We start from the raw sequence: 20,345 nt of genomic DNA on the forward strand, positions 1-20,345 counted from the left end.
TTACCGGAGCTTAGCTTGGTGCGCTTGGTTGACCTGAGCGCCCAAAATCCAAGCTACTCCGCCCCAAAGTCGTCACCACCCTGGCCTCTTGTCTTCTTCCTCCTCTTCCATCCTCCGTTAGCATCCCACCATCTTTTCGGTAGCCTGGCCGCACGATTTTCCACGACCGCATCGTTATCATCTGATATAGCATCGCATTGCATACTCTTGCTCAAGGCTTCTGGTCTCTCTATTTTCCCCTTTCCTTGTCGACCGGTTGCAGCCGCCGAGCGAGCCTGGGACCGAGGATAGCACAAGCCAAGCCTCACCCACCGCCGCCACTTCCATCGACAATACGACGCCCAGCTACCGTCCGCCCATCGACTACCAAAAACACGCCGAGTGCAGAAGCTCAAAATGCCTGCTCCCGGTTCCGATGCTCCCCTTCAGGAGCGCCTGCTCGCGCTCGCGCAAACCCTCCAGTGTAAGCACATGTTCAACCCGATGCCTCCCAGCCACCCGCTAATCCTTCGTCGCAGTTGCCTGGTTCGCTGGGTACGTTGACTTTTCTGCCTTAACACCTGAGTTGAAGCATACGCCGTTCGCCCATATATGGCTCTAAATTTGCAGACTCGGCATCATGCGCCGCAATCCTCATCCACACCGCTAACCAAGTTCCAGCCACCTCACCCTCATCATCACCACTCTCCGCTACAGCTTCTCCTGGCTGCGCATGAACTACTATGGCGGTATGGCTGTCTTCTGTTACCGCACCTCATTTGTTGCTGCCGCCCTCACCTACGGCATTGTTGTCTACAAGACCCAGAAGTCTCGCGCAAAGACTGGCACCCAGCTGCCCGGCGGCGTCATCGGCCTCCTTGGCGATGAGAATATCCAGTACCTCTGTACGTAATCGGCTTGACGAAGCCTACTCGTCTGATCTTTTCGGCTAACATGACCAGTGATGGCCCTCGTCTGGCTCATTGCTCCCCAGTACCCTCTCGCGCTCATCCCCTACTGCGTCTATTCCACCTTCAATGCTGCCACCTACGTCCGCGCCAACCTGCTGCCAGTCATCAGCCCTGCGCCTCCTGCCGCCGATGGCGCCTCGCCTCGTAAGACGTCCAGCCCACTGGCTGACCGAATTGGCGCCTTCGTCAAGGAATACTACGACTCATCCATGTCTGTGGTATCGGGCCTTGAGGTTCTGCTCTGGTTCCGCATCGTTCTGTCCGCCATTCTCTTCCAGCGCCGCTCCTGGATCCTTCTCGGCCTCTACACTACGTTTCTCCGCGCCCGCTACGCCCAGAACAGCCATGTTCAGACTACCTTTGGCCAGCTCGCCGTTCGCGTCGACTCTCTCGTGTCCGCCCAGGGCACCCCTCCCGTGGCCCGTCAGATCTGGGACAGCGTCAAGAACTACACCCGTCAGTTCCGCGATGCCACCGAGCTGAGCCGCTACACTGGCGGTGCCGGTCCTGCTAAGAAGACCTCCTAGGCAACTTGAGCGCGACGCAATGGCGACGACTACTCGACTCTGATTAGGCTTGAGCGTTGGCGAGCACTGCGCAACATTACGACACGGATGCTGGTGATTGACCGGGATTGCGATCCTGGCCGCGAAGAGCTTCTACAGTGTCGCCAACACGGCTGCCTCATCAGCAGTCAGCCTACGGTGAAAAGCAAGATGGAACCGGTTTGATGATTAAATCGACGCTGCACGGGGTCAATGATATTTTTATGGTTCACAGTTCTGGGTCCTCAGGGCAAGACACAGTTTTTTTTTCTGTTTGATGGAAACGGTACACCACATAGAGACTCGACGTCCTGGGTGAAGAGGTGAAGCATAGGCATGTAGGCGGCGGCCTACTTGCCCACCACCTTTGTGACAGCGGTAGATGTTGATGATCAGAGGGAAAGAAGAAAAGAAAGGTATGCAGTGGATACTCTTGTATTCGTAAATGACTTGTTCATGAATTAAATTTTCTTTTTACATGTTGATTCCGTCCTTGACCGTCATGTTCAGTGATTATCTAGCGGAGTGCGTTTCCACGTCTGGGCGACATGTCTAGAGTTGGCCATTAGGTATGCGGCTTTCGACCTCGACCTTCCACCTCCTTTCTCTCCCTGATTTTCCATTTTTACCCCCTTCGCTCGTGTCCTTGCTATCGTCCCTTCTCAATTTTTTTCTTCCTTTCCTTGCTTGCTTGATGTTCGGTGTCTTTTGCCAAACCCCACCTCACGACCAGCAGAATCGGCCAGTTCGCAAATGCCCCTTGGCCATGGTCGCAGTTTTTGCCAAACGAGGCACAGGATGCCTATTGCACTTGGTGATGCCTGCCATCTATTGCATGGGCTTGTGCTTTCGTTGGCGTTGTTACTGTTTGACAACTTTGCACTATTGACGTTATCTGCCTGTCGAATATAACTACCGTTGACCGTGACTACTTTTGGACTGCGTTTGCAGGCGGCCCCAACAGCCGTCTTTCACAAAATCGCACCCCCATATCCAAACAGAAACTCTGATCTTTCATGTTCCTTTGACCGGAAATGCCATCATGCTCGGAACGCTCCCGAACGAGCCTATCCGGTCGATTTGAAGCAGTGTTCCTCTGCCAGGAACTGCAAATCATTTTGCGCTATCGCCCAGCTGCTACGACGGGTTTTCGCACCTGGTACAGTGCATCCTCCGACTGCTTCACTCGCTTGGTGTCCTCGGCCGTCTTGGACGATTTTGCAGCCATACGTCGCGCGGCGCCTTTTACATATTCAGATTTGAAGGGGGTAATTTTTGTAGAAGAAAAACATGCCGACGTTTCTGGACCAGTACTTTGGCAATGGGTCCAACATTTCGACTACCAGGGCTGATCTACTGGAGACGTATTCGACTACATGCTAATGGTCTACGTTATCGACGACTACGTAAGGAAAGGAGCACAGGACAGGAATTCATACCAACTTTGCGAGTCTCATCTTCAGACTGCTTCTCAAGACAGTGGAGCTCCGACAAGAGATGTTTTCATAAACTGCTATTCCGGTGACTCTAAGTTCGAGAGCCCATCACTGACGAAACCGCGCGCTGCTATCGTGGCTTTCTCGGACCGGTACTGCAGACCCGCGTCTTTCGGCATAGTCACCGCTTCTCTGACGTGCTGGGCTTCGAGCGCGATCGATTTGATCTTTTCCTGCGGCGCATGCCGCCTTGGCCTGCTGAGGGGCTGACGTACATGCACCAGCCCTATATGCATGGCGTCGGGAAGTCACTCAAGATATCAATGATTTGCGACAAGTCTGACGACCCCTTGCGGCACTTCGGCACTGAATCACCCCATGAGCCCTGTAATTTATCGAGACGCAATTGGGTGACGTACCTCGACGAGTTACCGTTCCGTGGCGTCAACTTCCTCCAAGATATTCTCGTCACTTAAGGAGGAAGCCGGTGACCCGGCCGGTGACTAGTTGTCAGTACGTCAGAAAATGAAGAGCAGCGGACGGAGGAAGCCCGGCTGCAGTTCATTGTATCAGCCCCCCCCCAATGTTGCGCAGTTGCAGGAGAAACAAGTTTCGGTGTCGAGAGGACAATGAAGACGTGGTAGGTTCGAGTCTAGGCTCCCCGCAAGTATGGAGACAAGCTCAAAGCAATTTTTTAGTAGCGGAGAATTGCCGACACGAGTCGTCCCGTCTCGAGATTGTTGCATTGCATCCCACTACTGCAGATATCTTACTAGTTTTGCGTCAACATCAAATAAACTGAACGCCACGTGTAGATCAAAACTGCAACACAGTCAGCTGAGGTGGCGGGGCAGCTCGGAGGCAACCCTCCTGTCAATGGCGACGAGCCGCGAATGCCACAGCCAAAAATTGTTAAGGTTACGAATGTGCTTGACGATGCTAGTGGAGCCCCTGCTTCCGCCCCCAGATTGATCACAGCTGGCATCATTCCCCCTTCCCTCATCAGCCACGATCATCTTTTCTTGGTTTGAAAGTGGAGTGTCCGTGACGGAAAGTCACCGCAGCCACATCCAGCGGCGACCACCAATTGGTCGCTTCGAACAGGCACGGCACGACGACCAGTACCGAAAACGCCAAAAGCCACTGGCAGTCATTCGGCACTCGATCAAGGCCTTTTTCGAGCGCAATAGTTTGGCTCTTGCCTCTTGCTCCTTTACCAAGGCAAGCTTACCTTGACTCGCGATTTCGCCTCCTGCACGACTTCAATGACGTCAATAGACGTCAATAGACTGAGCAGGTTGCATTCTCTACGAGAGCCGGCGGTCTTAGCTCGACAAAAAGTCCCCGTCAGAAGGAAGACTCGGCATCCCTACCACATGGCAAGCGTGCGAGTCCTAATATAATCGTTGAGCTTCTTTCCTGCCGATGGTCCGTTCCGATGACCGAATTGTGAAAGGTGATTTGGTGCAAGGGGGGTGGGAGGAGCCAGATTCAAGATCTATCGCCATGGCGCTCACCAAGAAAGGGTCGAGACTTGCGGCGAGTGCGTGATGACCGCGCTGAGCATGGTCAATGCCAAAAGCTCCTGAGCTCCTCCTCAGCCTCCTCCCCATCAGCCTCGATGCAGGAGACAAGCCGTAGCATCAAAGAAGCAAAGATTTGCTGGGGATGCCACGATGCAACCCCGGGTTAGCGTGCCAATACGAATAGACACTATCGTGCTGAGGCTGTCAAGCTGCTTACTCAAATTGGGGGCGGCGGCTTGACCAAGGCAGAGCGGCGCTCGAGGGTTGACACGCGCCTCACGAGGTCTGCGTGCCGGCTTTCACCTTCATGTCATCGTTGCAGATGAGTAGGAGAAGGGGAAACAAGGAAGAGGAAGGGTAAGGAAGGGACGGAACTATCCTGTGCAATCTCGTCCGTGACCAAACGCAGGCTGTCCAACGCAAAACCTGGCAACAGCATCTCTGTCAGTGGCGTTGAACTGGGGCAATAAGTCAGGATTCTGGGACGAGGTCTAGATGGCGGCTCCGCTCAATCCTCAGCTCGCATCGTTTGTGAACTGATCAGCACCATGAGAGATGCTCCAATCTGCGGCACAAATAACATTCTACCAGATGAAGCTGAGTCGATGGGGCGTGACATCCTGGCCAACCAATGCCATCAAAGAGTCTATGTTACATGGCTTGCACGAGTATCAATCACTTCTGTCCTAGGCAATTGTTATCTGACGTCCATGACTTGGGCAGAGGCGAAAGACGGGCTTCCAAGGGGCCACGAAAACTATATAAAGCATGCGTTTCCGTCAACGATACCTACCTACCACCTCTTCATCACTCACTCATCTTACAATCTCAAAACATACCAGCTTCCCAAAACACAACTTACATACCTCCTTACACTTTCAAAATGAAGTTCTCCCTTGCTACTATTGCACTGGCTGCCGCTGTTGCTGCCTCCCCCACCAACCCTCCCGCTGGAGCCGGCAACTGCAATGTCAAAGGCAAAACCGGAAACGTTACTTGCTGCAATTCTGCCATTCCGATCCTTGGTCAGCTTGCCTGCAATGTCCTTGCCAGCGGCACTTGCAACTCCGGCCAGACAGCCTACTGCTGCGACACCGGTGGTAATACGGTAAGTCAACGTCCTGAACTCTGATTTTACATTTCGCACAATACTGACAACTTGATTAGGGTCTCATCAATGTTATTGCTCTCAACTGCGTCAAGCTCCTCTAAATGATCGACCATGAACGATGGAGCGACAAGCCATGTCCGATTGGCGTACAGTAGACTGGCATCTAAGTCGAGCACACAGGGGGTGACGGCTCTTGGCACCACTTGATAGTCAAATTGGCGAGACATAAATACACAGCTGTCCAAGCTCTATGAAACATCGAGTTCAATTAAACAGATATGCAGCGATTACTGTGGTCCACGTGATTAAACCGCCTGAAGAAATCAAAGTCAAGGGCTCGTGCTGTAAACACCTGAAGAAATTGACAATCAAACTCGTGTTGTAAATAGATGAGTCAAGGGGGATAATTGTGCTGCTTGGTTTTTATTCAGGATTATATACTAGTCTTATGGATCAAGACCCGACAGGCTAGAAGCTCAGTGTCGTTTTTGTCTCGGTCTGAATTCCGTATTTGTTTTAGCTCCTTCTTTTTTCTCGAGCCTTGTCTTGTAGTAGTAGCGGCTGATAACACCGAATCAGGTTCACCCGGTGGCTAGGTTACTCTCAAGCATACAAGTCTTGCGACAATGTAGCGCTGCGCATGAGGTCCAAAGGTGATGGCTCTACGAGATATGTGGCTCAGAGCTCCGAGCCCAAGGGTCGTTTTTTTTTTTTCAGAATCTTCCAGGCAGCCTGAACCTGGAATTTGGGCTTCTGCAAGGAAATTAACAGTGTTCTCGTCTGAATTGCTGATGCTCATAATATCTCTGGAGCATTGTTCCTGGACTAGACAGTGTGCTGAACCTGAGGACATGTTCAAGAATCCTCAAGTCTGATTACCACATTCCACGGTCACGATTTAAGAGACGGCTCACGGCACAAGTAAGTTGAGTGATTGAAGAAGGAATGTATATTTGAAATAAAAAAATACATTTCTACCATCTAATTGTGATGTTGTACTTGAAAATGCTAGAGTATAATTAGTGGAGTGGGCAGGGCACAATAAGTATAAGTACCTGCTTGGCTCCAGGAATAACAGACAACCTGGTTAGCGAAATACCTAAAAGTCGTGGTCTGAGCCTAGAATACCGTTGTATATTGCTTAATTAGCATGCGACCAAGGCACAGCCGCTTCGCTAAAAAGGTCCAACGCGCCCGCATCATCCACCCGTCCCTTATAGCGGAGGGATCCAGGTACTTGGCTGGAGGCCGCCGATCGCGCCTGGACACAAGTACCCCTCCCCGTATCTGTGACGTCGATGATGGCTGACCAGTTTGTGCTCTTGACAACCACGGGACGGGGCCGGGAATTCATCAACGGTCAACCCGATAGTCATCAATCTTGCATTCAGTTTACGAAGAAGGATACAATCAAGCCACCTTTACCGAGACTCAGACTCGACAGCTAGGCGCCACGACCGTGGAGTTGTTTAATCTCCCACAAGCTTTTGGGCGCTAAAGCAGGTTTACATCCTTACAAGTATTCTGCCAGGTTTTTGTACTCGGTCCTTCCTGTAAATATTTGATACGAAACTTCTGAGGAACTGTCTCGATGGCTTCCTTCTTGCGGCAGCTCGTCGCCGGCCCGCGCAGGGGCCACTCAGAGGCCGGCCTCGATCTCTGCTATGTGACTGACCACATCATCGCTACGTACGTCCTCAAACTCGCCTATACCTCCTCTCCCTCTCCCCATGGTCCAAGATCACCTTGACTGACGACTTGACAGCTCCGGCCCCTCGCACACATACCCCAAGCTCGCCTACCGCAACCCACTCGACCAGCTCGTCACCTTTCTCGACGCCAAGCACGGCGCCGACTGGGCCATTTGGGAGTTTCGCGCCGAGGGCACCGGCTACCCGGACCACCTCGTCTACGACCGCATCCGGCACTACCCGTTCCCGGACCACCACCCGCCGCCGTTTTCCCTGATGCCGCGCATCCTCGCCAGCATGCGCCACTGGCTGCACGGCGGGGCGCTCGACGGCGTCGGCGGCAGCGTCACGGAGAAGAGGCACCCGGATCGCGTCGTCGTGGTGCACTGCAAGGCGGGCAAGGGCCGCAGCGGCACCGCGAGCGTCAGCTACCTCGTCGCGGAGGAGGGCTGGCGTGCGGAGGACGCGCTGGCGAGGTTCACGGAGCGCCGCATGCGGCCCATGTTTGGCGCGGGCGTCTCGATACCCTCGCAGCTGCGGTGGGTGCGCTACGTGGATCGCTGGACAAGGCACGGGAAGCGGTACGCGGACAGGCCGATTGAGATTCTCGAGATTCACACGTGGGGCTTGCGCAACGGCGTCAAGCTCGACGTCGAGGGCTTCGCCGAGGACGGGAAAAGGATTTGCTCGCTGCACACGTTTCAGAAAAAGGAGCGGCAGGTCGTGCAGGGCGGTGCGCCCGCAGACGGCGGCCTCTCGGACCTCGTCTGGGAAATGGCCGGCTACTCCTCGGGTACCAAGGCGCCGGCGCAGGCCGAATTTGCAGACGCCACCAACAACGAGGACACTGCCACTGCAAAGCCCGCCAACAAGAAGGAGGAGGAAGCGGCGGCGGCGGCGGCGGACTTGAAGCCGCCGACAAAGTCCAAGACGGACCTCATCACCGAACAGCCCACGCAAGAGTCCACCGCGTCCGCCTCGCGCGCCTCGACCTTTTCCACCTCGTCAAAGCTGTCCAGCGCCAGCAGCCGCAAGAGCGAGGCCGAACCAGGCGGCATGGCTGTCCTCTTCCGCCCCGCGACGCCCATCCGTGTCCCCACCAGCGACGTCTGCGTCGCCGTCGAGCGGCGCAACCGCACCCACAAGAGCATCGGCTTGACCATGGTGTCGTCTGTCGCGCACGTCTGGTTCAACGCTTTTTTCGAGGGCAACGGTCCAGAGCAAGGCGGATCGCCAGACGCCGACGGCGTCTTTACGATTGAGTGGGACGCCATGGACGGCATCAAGGGCACGAGCCGCAAGGGCAGCCGCTGTTTAGACAAGATGTCGGTCGTGTGGCGGTTTGCGGATACCGGTGTCAGCAGCAGTGGTGATGGTGGTGGTGGTGGTGGTGGTGGTGATATTGTTGGGGCAGCAGAGCCGGCGGCACTGGATACTACAACAGCGGGACCGGACGACATGGAGGAAAAGGACATTGGTCTGCGCGTGCAGAGCCCCGCGAGCGCGGATATAAGCAGGGCGAGCAGCGTGCTGAGCGCCGAGCTGCCGCGGCATCACAAAAAGGGGCCGGCGAGCAACGATGCTGACGACGTGGTGGCGCTGGAGAGCGTCAAGACGAGCGATGCCGCAGGCGAGGAGCTGCGGCCAGAAGCGACAAGGACGTAGCATTACAAAACGTAAACAGTTTTTTTTATAGACATGTACATATACACGCTAGTCATGAAAGCTACATTGTTAACGCACATTAAAAAATACAGCCGTCCTTTTTCATTATTGTACAAATTCCAAAAGGGGGAGTGTGCGAGTGGTGACGATTTCGTCCTGTTCCATACTGCCCGCTAGTGGTGACGATTTCGACCTCTTTGATACCGGTCACCGCCGCGATGTCCTCCGTACGGCTCCCCTCTCCGATCGCCGCGGCCTCTGTGCCCACCGCCGCGGTAACCGCCGCCGCCACCACGGCCACCACCATGCCCTCCTCCTGGCCCTCGTCCACCCCCGCCGCCGCCCTCACGACCGTCTCGCGGGCCGCGCGGCTGCTCCGGCGGTGGTGGCGGCGGCGGCGGTACCGGCTCCTCAACCTCAATCTCGTACTCCTCGTACTCCTCCTTGAAGTGCACCGCCACGGCGTCCTGTTCCGTCTTGGCCGCTTCGGGGTCAAACACGAAGCGCATCGTGCCGTCCTGGCCGCGCGCCGACCTGCGCACCGACGAGTCGCCGCCCGGCCACGCAGCCGTCGTCGCTGGCGTTGACGTCGTTGGAGTTGTGGCCGCGGGCGTCGCGGGCGCGGGCGCGTCGATTTCGCACTTTTGGCAGTGAAACAGATACCGCGGCGCGTACGACGCGTCGAGGTCCTTGTTAAGTTGAATCTTGATGTCGATGAAGCGCGCGAGGTCGAAGCGCGCGCCGAGTTTTGTCGCCTTGTGGTGCTGGACGTAGAGGTCGAGCAGATCGAGCATCGTCTCCATGACGGGCGCGCGGGCGTACTGCCTGCGCTGGGCGGCAAACGCCTCGACGCGGCCGAGCATCTCGCCGCCTCCGCCGTTGCTGCTGCTGCTGCTGCTGCTGCTGCTATTGTCGGTGAGGCGCGCGGTGAGCTCGACGACGGCCATGGCCATGGAAAAGGTGGTGCGCTTGACGGGCACAAACGTCTTGTACATATCGATGCACATGGCGTACGCGGTGGCGTAAAAGGCTCGCGCGGCCTCGTTGGACGCGCCGAGGATGCTGCGCACAATCTTGACGAGCAGCTTCTGCGGGTACCGCGTGCGAAAGTCGAAGCCAATCGTCTCGAGGATGAGGCGCTCCAAGCCGATGATAATTTTGCCGTTTTGGTCAAACATCTAAGACGACGACTAAATTCAGTTTATTCCGTCATTGTGAAGGGGGGGAACTGGGATGTGCGACTCGTCATACCTTGTCGTCGGTCGGTGCAGGCTTGTCAGGGTTTTTGACGGCGTAGGCGGCGGCCAGAATATCTTTGGATTTTTTAATCGTGTCTTCGACCTTGCACGCAACAAACAGTGACGCGAGGGCCGCGTCCTGGCAGTTGTACTCTGCGTCGCGAAAGTTGAGTCGGAATTTGTGGAAGTAGATGCAGGCGGTATCAAACGTTCGAACGGGCCTGGTGTAGGCGGAGCAAGACCAGGTTAGTAACAGCGCTGAACAGGACACAAGGCTTTCTAATCGGGGTTAGGAGCATACAGTTTGAGGTGCTCTCGCACATTCTCAATCAGCTGGACACCCTGTAGGCGGTAGTTATCCTCGCGCGCGGGATCGCAGCCGTTGTTGCGGAACATGCGCCGGATGCGCGTCTCTGACGAGTACTGGTTGGAGCTGGAGATGAAGCCCGGGTGCGGACCAACTTTGGGCTTGGCCGAGGCGCTGCCATTGACCGGCGTCGTCGGCGCAGCAGCAGGTTGTGTCATGGCTGGTGTGTGTCGTGGGGAAGATATCTTGCTCGGTTTGGAGTTGGGGGCTGTCGGACCCCGTTTGGGCGGCGATGCGCTGGCGTGTCCAGGGGGGGCAAGGGCGTACTTATTGGGGTATCATGTCGTAATTAAATGAGGTAAGAATCTTGTAGCGAACTTTGGCGTTGATGTGGTCGGCGGTCGCTTGGCCAGAAAAGTCGTAATGATGATGTTGAGGGTCTCGAGTTGAAGGAAGCTGGAAAGAGGCAACTTTTGATGTGGATCCGCTGTCGGGAGTGGAGCGTGGGGTCCGGAGCTTGGGCGTGTAAGTCGGCATGTCGGGCAGCGCAATACTATGCAGCTCTGTGAATTGTATTTTACTGATCTTTTTAGTATAAATTCAGACTTTCTTGAATATCCACTATTTCTAGAAATTATTGCTTCTATCCTGCTAGCCATGATTGGACCAGGTAGGTCGTCACACGCAGTACCCTGCACAAGCACAGCACCAAGGCCAATCAAATGTCTTGACAAGTTGCGGTCATGTTGCACATCTTCGGTGCGCACTTCTATGAGCTATGTATAATCTAGCAGCAAGTGGTAGAGTCGGGGCCGTTGCCGCCAGCCCAGTCAAAGATGATGAACTTTGTAAACTTGATGTTGTTGTTGGAATAGGTCTGGCAGCGGTAGCCAAGGCTCTGTATGCTTGTTAGCAAATCTCTTGCAAATGACGGGGAATCGAATTTTTTCACATACGCTGCAGCCGTTGCAGACACGAACACAGCGGTTGCTGGAGGCACGGAAGTTGTACGAGTTCCAGCTGCCCGACTGGGAGCCCCTGGTTGTTGTCAGTAACTGCATCGGTGGTGGACGGAAGAGACAATCTCTTACATGGAAGTCTAGAAAAAGAGTTAGTTTAATGTGGCCACTGTTCAAGAATAGGTTGCACGTACCTTGGCAGTGCAAGAACCGCCCATGTTGGTTTTGCTGCAAGCCTTCATCTCAACAGCGCTGGCGCAAGCAGCGAGAAAAGCGGTGGCAATGGCAAACTTCATATTGTCAAGAAGCTATGTATCGTGCTAAAGAATCGATGGAAGAAGCGGAAGGGAGGAGTAAGTGGATTGGAAAGTAGAGTGATTGGGATGCTATCAAATGTTCTTCTTTCCACCGGGCTCATCATGCCTATTTATACCCGCGGGCCAGCCCTTTCCACTCAACCGTCGACGCACAACAGCATGACCTCGAGCATACCAAAATACGAGTCTATCTCCAGAGCTGAAAGCGCGCCCCTCTTGAGCTGGCCATGGTGTGGTCCCAGAAACGCATCGGATCATCGCTACTGTTGATGCCCCGGTGCAGCCAAGAAACGAGTCAGCGCTTGGCAGGGCCGAATGCAGATTCAAAGGGCGTGATTGGTGGTCTTAACAATCCAATATGCGAATACCGCCATTCAAGCTCACCATGTGACTTCTTTGCTCTCAACATCTGCTCGTTCACGATGTCGGAGCGGTCTCTCCGCAAAGCGTCGACTAGCACCTAGCATAAAGGGCCCGCCAGAAAGATCGACATTACACTAATGGGGCAAGGTACACAATTATCACAAAACTTCATGATCCAAGATCAGGTAGACTACATATAACACAGCAGGCGGCCCTTACTCCATATCGGTCGACTTTGATTCAACAGATCCAAGCTCCATCATGTCGGGCTGTTTGCCCGTTCTCAGCATTCACTCAACTACCGGACCATCAAAGCGGTAGCTTGGCACATACCTTCGAATCCAATAGATCCATGTTGGAAATGGGGGAGCTGAGAAACCGTCAGTCCACCCGCAATGCAACCTCAGGGATATGCATAATCCAGTGCTCTAAAATCTGCCCCAGCATCTCGACCTTCTTGAAGAGGCATCGCGCTGCATCAAGGCATGACCCCTGCCTTTCGGTGCTCGATTTTGCTTCTTTCACCAAAGGCTTGTGGGGAAGTGTAGTCTTTCAGCCCTTTCTTGGCAGAGGGGTTTATTTGGGACCCCGCATGAGCTCGAGGGGCTCGTCGCACCGCGATGGGCCGTTTCTTTGGGCCGTTTCTTTGGGCCGTTTCTTTGGGCCGTTTCTTTGGGCCGTTTCTTCAGACATGCGGATATAGCCCAGCGCGCCGTAATGTTGATCGGCCAGCGTATCCGCCGTATTGGCCGCTGAGAAGGTCCTCTGTAATTCTGAGAAAGGTCGCTCTACGGCCCCTCTTGATGCCTTGATATCCTTCATCACAAGGGCAACAATGTCTTCGGCAAGTATTAGCGGGGACCGGCCAGGACGAGGTTAGGTTTCGGCGTCTTTGGCAGCCAGGCTACGCTTGAACTAGTTGACAGTAAATCCAGTACGGCATCGTAGTACAGGGTATGGATTTAAGCGCGATCGTCGTGTATAACGTGCTTTGTGTGTAAGCTGACACGTGGCATATTGATTGAAGTTTACTATGAGTGTTGATGAAGGGATTTGAGAGGTTTTTTTTTCTCATTGTCATTGTGAACCGAAGTAAAACTAATGGGCTGAAAAGTGCTTCTATAAATTCGTAATAGAATTGATATACTGGAGACTGCATCGTGGTCCAGACTCTGCCCACCCAAGCTTCGCCGTGTGGCTGCGAGTGGCTGCGAGTGGCTTATTGACCATCTCTTGTATTACGGCAAACGATCTCACATATTACCGCGACTAATCTGGGGGGTTCGGGTAGTTTCGGCGAGAAGGGCAGTCTTGGATGACTGCCTCTCTGATCAATATCTGAACAAATTCGATGGAAACGGGTAAAAGTTTCAAGATACAGTAGCTTTGAGCGCTTCAAACTTTGCACACTAAGAAACGCCATCACCCGTAGTCGAGGCCATGGTTTGCTACCGGCTGAGTTGACTTCAGCCACTGTACACCATTGATGGCCGGCGCGTAATTGAATGCGTCTTTTACACGATTAACCTTAGCCACATGATTAATGATAGAAAGGTTTTGCAGTCCATCAGGCTGCCGCCTGTCGCCACATACAATTAAATCAAGGGTTAAACTCCAAGTCAACGCATATAAAGCGTCTTTAGCCCTCCAACCGAGCAGAACGATTTTCTGGTTTCTGTAGTGCTTCCACACTCACCAAAAACTCGTCGCTCTTTAACTCATCTCCTATGTCTTACAAGTCTTGATTCGTCTTTTTTTTGCCCTCACACAGTCCTTACCTACTCATGCCAACACTCCTTTTGCCACGCTCTGGGTAATTCTATATCGAGATGCAACTAGTGGCTACTCTATATGGCATGCGCACATACGTTTGATGTCATACGTCTCCCGAATGTTTAGCCTGAAAAGAAACATACCATCGAAATCGAAGCCTACGCCTCCAGCATAGCCAAAGCCATCAAACTATGGCACCCTCTCGATAACGAAGAAGCTTACACCTTTGGGTATCAAGATGTACGACAACTCATTGCCGGATTTTCCACTCTATTCAAAGAAAAAAAAAACCCCCCAGACTTTATGAAAATCCACTACGGTCGCATTAACTTTACAACGTAATCTACGACAAAGTCTTGGCTTGTCGTGACGGAGTGTACAAGCCTGAGGAAAAGAAACAAGTCGAAGCTATCGCTGACCAGGATGCGGAACACAATGAAACACATCTCAACTTTGATTCAAAAGGCCTGCTCTTCTGAAAAGTTCAACAGGGCTTCAGAAACCACGGGGGGTCTCTGGAGAACGAGGGTCTACTGCATCAAGGTTATAGAGCTGAAGATGGGCTAGGTATTCTTCATGTCCACTAGATCGGGATGGGGATTCATCAAGAAGCAGCCATTTCGAATATAATAGACGGAAAATCTCCAAGAGGAGATTCTGAAAAAAAAAAAACAAAAAAAAAGAAGGTAAAACAGTTTAGTCAGCTATTTGCAACTTCAATGCAAAGTTTTACCTTCACACTCTTGGCGTAGCCGGCTCATACTGGATAGACCCGGATTTGATGTGACAAAGCGATCTCTCACGGGAACTAGCCACCTCCTTACTTCTCATGTGAAAGACTGAGTGAAAATTCTGCATTTTCAACGGCTTTTGGACGAATGACACCTAGCGCAAGTTTGGCGGTCATAGCGGTATGGGGTCGTGGCCTAATTACTTGGACAGACCAAAGGACTCTTCGGATACTCACCAGTTTTCTCAATCATCAATCGCGAGGAAGATGAGTGACATAGTGTTTTTCGGGTACTGGCACAAGGTTCAAGCTATTGCATTACAAGAGAAGTGAAGTGGTTGATTAGCTAGCACGCTACTATAAATTACAGCTGAAATACCTTTCCCAAGATGCCTTATATTAGCGCTTGCCCATTGGCAAGCATCATCTTCAATTATTTCATGCCACAGGGCCCATGACACTTCATCAATACAACATCTCTACATAAGATTGGCGAAACCAGCCCGCTGGGCCTTCTTGACAAGCGTCTTGACTTCTTGCGAACGAGCGCGCGTGGTCACCATGAGCGCATCGGGAACGTCGATAATGACCAGATCGTCAACACCCAAACAAGCAACAAGACGGCCGGAGCCAGGAACAATGATACCACCAAAGGTCTGTTCAGAAACGACGAGTTCGCTGTCACCAAGAACACGAGGAGCATTGGCCTCGGCGGGAAGCATCTCGGAGAGGGAGGAGAAGTCACCGACATCGTCCCAACCGAAAGTGGCGGGAATGACGGCCACCTTACCCTTAGCAGCAGCCGGCTCAGCAATAGCATTGTCAATGGCAATGGTCTCGAGGGTAGGCCAGACCTCAGCGAGGACGCTGGCACGCTCAACTTCATTGTCCCAGACCTTGGCAATCTTGACCAAACCAGCGTGGAGCTCAGGGCAGTGCTCTAGCACGAGCTCCATGAGGGTAGCAGCGCGGGTGACGAACATACCGGCGTTCCAGCGGTACTCACCGGAGGCGAGGTACTTGGCGGCGGTGCGAGCGTCGGGCTTCTCCTTGAAGGAGCTGACGAGACGGGCGCTAGGAGCAGCGGGGTCGTTGAGAGTCTTTCCGAGCTGGACATAACCGAAGCCGGTGGCGGGGTGAGACGGCGCGATACCAATAGTAACGAGGTAGCCAGACTTTGCCACGTTGGCGGCTTCGCGAACGGCCCCAAGGAAAGCATCTTCGCCGGAGATCATGTGATCAGCAGCAAAGGAACCGATAATGGCATCAGGGTCACGGTCGGCGAGAATGGCGGCGGCGAGACCGATGGCGGCCATGGAGTCCTTGGGACCCGGCTCGGTGAAAAGATTGTCGTTCTCTAGCTGGGGGAGCTGGCCCTTGATGGCCTCGGCGTGAGCAGGACCGGCAACGACAGTCATGCGGGAGGAGCCAGTCAGGGGAACAAGACGGTTCCAGGTGGCCTGCAGCATGGAGCGGCCAGAGAGAGAGACATCGAGCAGGAACTTGGGGTGGTTCTTGCGGGACAGAGGCCAGAGACGGGTGCCGGCACCGCCAGCGGGGATGACGACATAGAAGCCAGGAATCTCATAGGCGGGTGAGGCGGTAGTAAAGAGAGGCTGGTCGCCAGGAGGATTGAAGGTGAGAGTAGAGGTCACGCGGGGGAGAGAGGTGGCAGAGAGGAAAGGCGATGAGGTCTCCAAGGCGGGGGAGGGGTGGGAGAGGCTGAGGTTGCGGTTGTCATATTTGGACTGTGACGGGTCAGTATGGAATGTGCAAGAAGATCAACTTCGAATTGGCAAAGAATGAGGAATCGCTATAACTGGTGATAGATTCGCGACAAGTATTGAACACTCAGCGAGGCCAGACGCATGGGGAATTTCAGAGTGGGGCACCAATATCGAGATAGGAGTAAGGCATCACCTACCACATTGTCCTGGAGGAGACGCTCCATGTTGGCATTCTGGGTGCGCAGAGCAGAGCACTCGTTGCGAAGCTCGGAAAGCTCATTGTTCTATAGCGTGTCAGCTAATCGCAATCATTGACGTTTGCGCGCATAGGGGTGCGCGGCAGTGCGCCAGCGATAGCGACTCCCGACGACCCCTCGACGGCAAAAACATAGTACACAGGGTGCAACCCACCTGCTTCTCGAGAGCGCCCATGACCTGGCTGAGCTGGGCGGCAATGGCGACAAGCGCCGACTCGGATACGGACGCCATGATTAATAAAGTGTTACTGCCGATTCAGATGAAGAGGGTGAAAGAAGTACGAGCTGTAGCGAGAGACGAAGAAGCGAACGGAGCGGGTAAAGAACGTCGTCAGGAGAAGAGAATGCGAGGAGGCAGAGTTAAGTCGAGATGGCGCAGATTATTATTATTAGGGAGCCGAAGCCGCAAAGGTGTCCACTCAGACGTCGTATTAGTGCCCAGGAGGCGCGCTGCAAGGAAATTTGCTACCCTGGTGTTAGTTAACCTTTATTAGGGGACGAGCCTTTTTTCCAAGGGACAGATTGGACACGCTAGCAGGCACGCAGGGTCAGGCGGGCAGCGGCGGGCTGGCGAGGACGGGGTACCCGTAGATGGAGCCAAGGTTGCCTGACTTTGTTCTCTTTCCGGCCAGGGGCGCGACTTGCATTTGAAGAGGGTGGTGGTGACGAAGAGGAAATTGTTCAATATTTTGGGGCTGCACATGAATAGAAAATGAGGGCATCTCGAAAAAAAGAAGATTAATAGGTGTTTTGAAATCAATTCACGTGATTGCGCGTGTTTGCACACACACAGTTGTAAAGCCTCTGCCAACTGCGAACTCCAGTGCAAACACGCTGCCAGCTGTCAGCGAGCCCTCTGTCCCACGCACTCGGCATAAAAGGCTGCCCCACCGCGGCTCTCTTGATGAGCGCCAGCTTTTGTTTACATGCCACACGCCGCCAAGTCTTGATTGTCGAAACCTTTATCCCGATATACGATACCCGACCATCACACCATCTCAAATCGTGTAGCGCTTCGGCCTCTTGTGCTTCGCATGGTCGCATCATCCTCACAATGAGACGCACTACGCCCCAGTCTCGGGAGCGTCCCTCAAGTCGCCAGGCAACAGCTGCGACGGCTTCTTCACGAATGCGCGCGAGCACATCGTCGCTACCTAGTGCACCCCAATTTCTAAGAGTAAGCTTCACGAAATGGGCCTACGCATCCTTCACGCCACAAAGAAACATCTAACCGCCTGTAGCCTGGGTCCTTTCGCGTCAGCAAGCAGTCATCCCACAACCCGCTGACCGGTGCCGAACCGAACCAACGGGCATCGTCCCAGCGCAGCCCCAGCCAAGCCGACTCGACACGGCCGAGCTCTCGCGATAGCATCAAAGAGAACCTCGCGCCGCCCGATGCCGACGAATATGAAAAATACAGGAGAGAGATTGAGTCCCTCAAGGCTGAGATTGGCACGCTGCAGTACCGCATGCAAACAGCCGACTCGGAAAAGGAAATAGCTCTATCGCAACAAAACAACAAGGTTGAGCAGGCAAAAAGGCGAGAGCAGGATGAGTCCCAAAAGCGACAGGTCGCAGAAGCTGCGCAAAGCCGACTAGAGGCATTGCTCGAGGAAATGCGCTCCGAGCTCGATGCCCTGAAAGATGGTGGCGAACAGTCTACCAAGGATATGGAGCGCAAGTATCGTGCTGCACAGGATGAGGCCAATCTCGCCCAAGAGCAGCTGCAGGATCTCATCATTGCCAAAGACGACGCGGAACGAATCAGCAAGAAGAAGCTTGCTGACCTGGAAACGCAGGTAGCTGCACTACAGCGAGCGACCGAGGACTACAGCCACGAAAGCGACGCACGCGAGGAAGTTCTTCAAAGGACCCAAGCCCAGGTCGCGGAGCGTGATGCGCAGGTCGCGGCTCTCGAAGCCGACGTGCTGCGTCTAAAGGCGCAAGCCGGGGACGCAGACACAATGCAGGCCATTAAACGCGAGCTGTCGGAGCAGGTACATCATATTCGTACCCTTGAAAGCACGAATCGTGACCAGCTCTCCGAGCTGAAGCACCTTCGCTCTATCAACAAGGCTGTTGAGGTTGTCGAAGAAGAAAAGAGGTCACTGCAGCGAAAAGTGGAAGCTGCTGAGATGCTCGAGGACGAACTAGCTGAAGCCAGGCTACAGAGACAGCGTCTAGAAGATGAGAGACGCTCATGGACCTCGTATCTCGACAATTCGACAGGCACTGGCGTGGGCGAGTTCGATTCCCCCGAAGCGATGGCACGTGCATTGGCAGAAGAGCGCTATACCACGGCAAGCTATGCCGACCAAGTCGGGACTTTGCGCGGCGAAATAACTGCACTACAAAACACGATTCAATCATTCGAGCAGGAAAGGAAACAACTGCTAGAGGATTTGGAAAGTGCCAGGGTGTCGGCCAACGCCACATCTACAGACAAGTCTCGCATGCGTCTTGAGCGTCAAAAGGCTCTCGCACTCAAGGAGGTTGAATACCTTCGTGCTCAGCTCAAAGCCTTCGATACAGAGGATCAGACCATGCAACCGGAGCAATTTGACGAGGTCCGCGCTAATCGCGTACAAGAACTCGAAGCTTTGGTTGATAACTACAAGACTGAGCTGCAAACCGTTCATGCTCAACTCTCCTCCACAGAACCCGCTCCCGTTGCACCGAGCACACCACAGCCGCACGCGGGATCTAAGCGCCCCCATGCCAGCGATGACAGTAGCGAGCAGCTCGGACAGCTGACGCGCAAAAATCGTAGCTTGCAAGAAGAGCTCACTAGCCTGCAGGCCAAGCTGGCCATGCAAGCCAAGGAGCTCCACGTCAGTCGTGAGCAGCTCACGGCGGCCAAGTCACAAAGTCAGACACGCGTGCTCTCGCTTCGCTCCAACCCGACATCGGACCACGAGGCCATCAAGCGCGCGACGCTCGACGCGCTGCGCAAGGAAAACAAGGACCTCCTCGCCACGCTCAAGTCCAAGCACGGCAAGGCCACGACGGTGGCGTACATTCCCACATCGGTGCTCGGTGCCATGGAGCGCGAAATTGCTGCCGCCAAGGCCGAGACGGCATCGGCGCAAAAGTCGGCGCGCCGCCTCAAGGAGGTCTGGGGCAGCAAGTCGCACGAGTTTAAAGAGGCCATCTTTTCAACGCTCGGCTGGACGGTGACATTTATTCCCAACGGCAAGATGCGCGTCGAGAGCACTTTTTACCCGTCGCAGACGGACGAGCACGAAAACTCGATTGTATTTGATGGAGAGCGCGGCACCATGAAGGTTGGCGGCGGACCCAAGAGCAAGTTTGCGCATCGCATCGCCGACCAGATTAGCTTTTGGGTCCGCGAAAAGGGGTGCATCCCGGGGTTCTTGGCTGCGCTGACGCTCGAGTTTTACGAAGAGTATAATAATGCAAAGGAACAGCAGCAGCAGTAGAAGGAAATGTCACTGCATATATGTACACTGGATACGTCAGGGTTGTGTTTGGAAAATCTGTATCATGCTTTTGTTAACTGGGGACGGGAAATCAAATATCAGCATATTTTGGGGCGTTGAACTCTGTATTTCGAAAGGCGAGACTAACTACCAGGCCATCTCAATACCATGAATCTCAATATAATCAATTGGATGTATAACGATTCTATTTACAAGATTGTTTCTTGATTCTAGAAATTATTCGATACACAACAATGCTTGCATGATACAAATGATGATACGAGAAGGAGGGGGACAAAAGTCCCGAGTC

The 20,345-nt window shown here is 53.8% G+C and overlaps 7 protein-coding genes across 7 annotated transcripts; 4 read left to right on the forward strand and 3 right to left on the reverse strand.

The window, feature by feature from the left end:
* Positions 1-396: 396 nt before the first annotated feature.
* Positions 397-1,477, forward strand: BBA_07596 (endoplasmic reticulum protein; the record flags this gene model as incomplete). Its single annotated transcript, XM_008602693.1, has 4 exons — positions 397-463; positions 519-534; positions 661-884; positions 942-1,477. 4 exons carry the CDS (start codon positions 397-399, stop codon positions 1,475-1,477), a joined length of 843 nt encoding a protein of 280 aa, XP_008600915.1.
* A 3,863-nt stretch (positions 1,478-5,340) lies between these two features.
* On the forward strand, positions 5,341-5,669 carry BBA_07597 (uncharacterized protein; the record flags this gene model as incomplete). Its single annotated transcript, XM_008602694.1, has 2 exons — positions 5,341-5,565; positions 5,625-5,669. 2 exons carry the CDS (start codon positions 5,341-5,343, stop codon positions 5,667-5,669), a joined length of 270 nt encoding a protein of 89 aa, XP_008600916.1.
* Positions 5,670-7,159: 1,490 nt separating this feature from the next.
* On the forward strand, positions 7,160-8,924 carry BBA_07598 (phosphoinositide 3-phosphate phosphatase; the record flags this gene model as incomplete). The annotated part of the gene is made up of 2 exons (XM_008602695.1): positions 7,160-7,257; positions 7,334-8,924. 2 exons carry the CDS (start codon positions 7,160-7,162, stop codon positions 8,922-8,924), a joined length of 1,689 nt encoding a protein of 562 aa, XP_008600917.1.
* A 173-nt stretch (positions 8,925-9,097) lies between these two features.
* BBA_07599 (C-type cyclin) lies at positions 9,098-10,687 on the reverse strand (the record flags this gene model as incomplete). Its single annotated transcript, XM_008602696.1, has 3 exons — positions 9,098-10,102; positions 10,176-10,383; positions 10,464-10,687. The coding sequence occupies 3 exons, from the start codon at positions 10,685-10,687 to the stop codon at positions 9,098-9,100; spliced, it is 1,437 nt and encodes a 478-aa protein (XP_008600918.1).
* A 569-nt stretch (positions 10,688-11,256) lies between these two features.
* Positions 11,257-11,724, reverse strand: BBA_07600 (uncharacterized protein; the record flags this gene model as incomplete). Its single annotated transcript, XM_008602697.1, has 4 exons — positions 11,257-11,367; positions 11,426-11,507; positions 11,561-11,568; positions 11,623-11,724. 4 exons carry the CDS (start codon positions 11,722-11,724, stop codon positions 11,257-11,259), a joined length of 303 nt encoding a protein of 100 aa, XP_008600919.1.
* A 3,366-nt stretch (positions 11,725-15,090) lies between these two features.
* Positions 15,091-16,827, reverse strand: BBA_07601 (mannose-1-phosphate guanylyltransferase; the record flags this gene model as incomplete). Its single annotated transcript, XM_008602698.1, has 3 exons — positions 15,091-16,359; positions 16,536-16,622; positions 16,750-16,827. 3 exons carry the CDS (start codon positions 16,825-16,827, stop codon positions 15,091-15,093), a joined length of 1,434 nt encoding a protein of 477 aa, XP_008600920.1.
* Positions 16,828-17,649: 822 nt separating this feature from the next.
* On the forward strand, positions 17,650-20,035 carry BBA_07602 (spindle assembly checkpoint component MAD1; the record flags this gene model as incomplete). Its single annotated transcript, XM_008602699.1, has 2 exons — positions 17,650-17,772; positions 17,837-20,035. The coding sequence occupies 2 exons, from the start codon at positions 17,650-17,652 to the stop codon at positions 20,033-20,035; spliced, it is 2,322 nt and encodes a 773-aa protein (XP_008600921.1).
* Positions 20,036-20,345: the final 310 nt, after the last annotated feature.

Source organism: Beauveria bassiana, assembly GCF_000280675.1.
Source record: "Beauveria bassiana ARSEF 2860 unplaced genomic scaffold BBA_S00026, whole genome shotgun sequence".
In the NCBI taxonomy this organism is placed as follows: Eukaryota; Fungi; Ascomycota; class Sordariomycetes; order Hypocreales; family Cordycipitaceae; genus Beauveria; species Beauveria bassiana.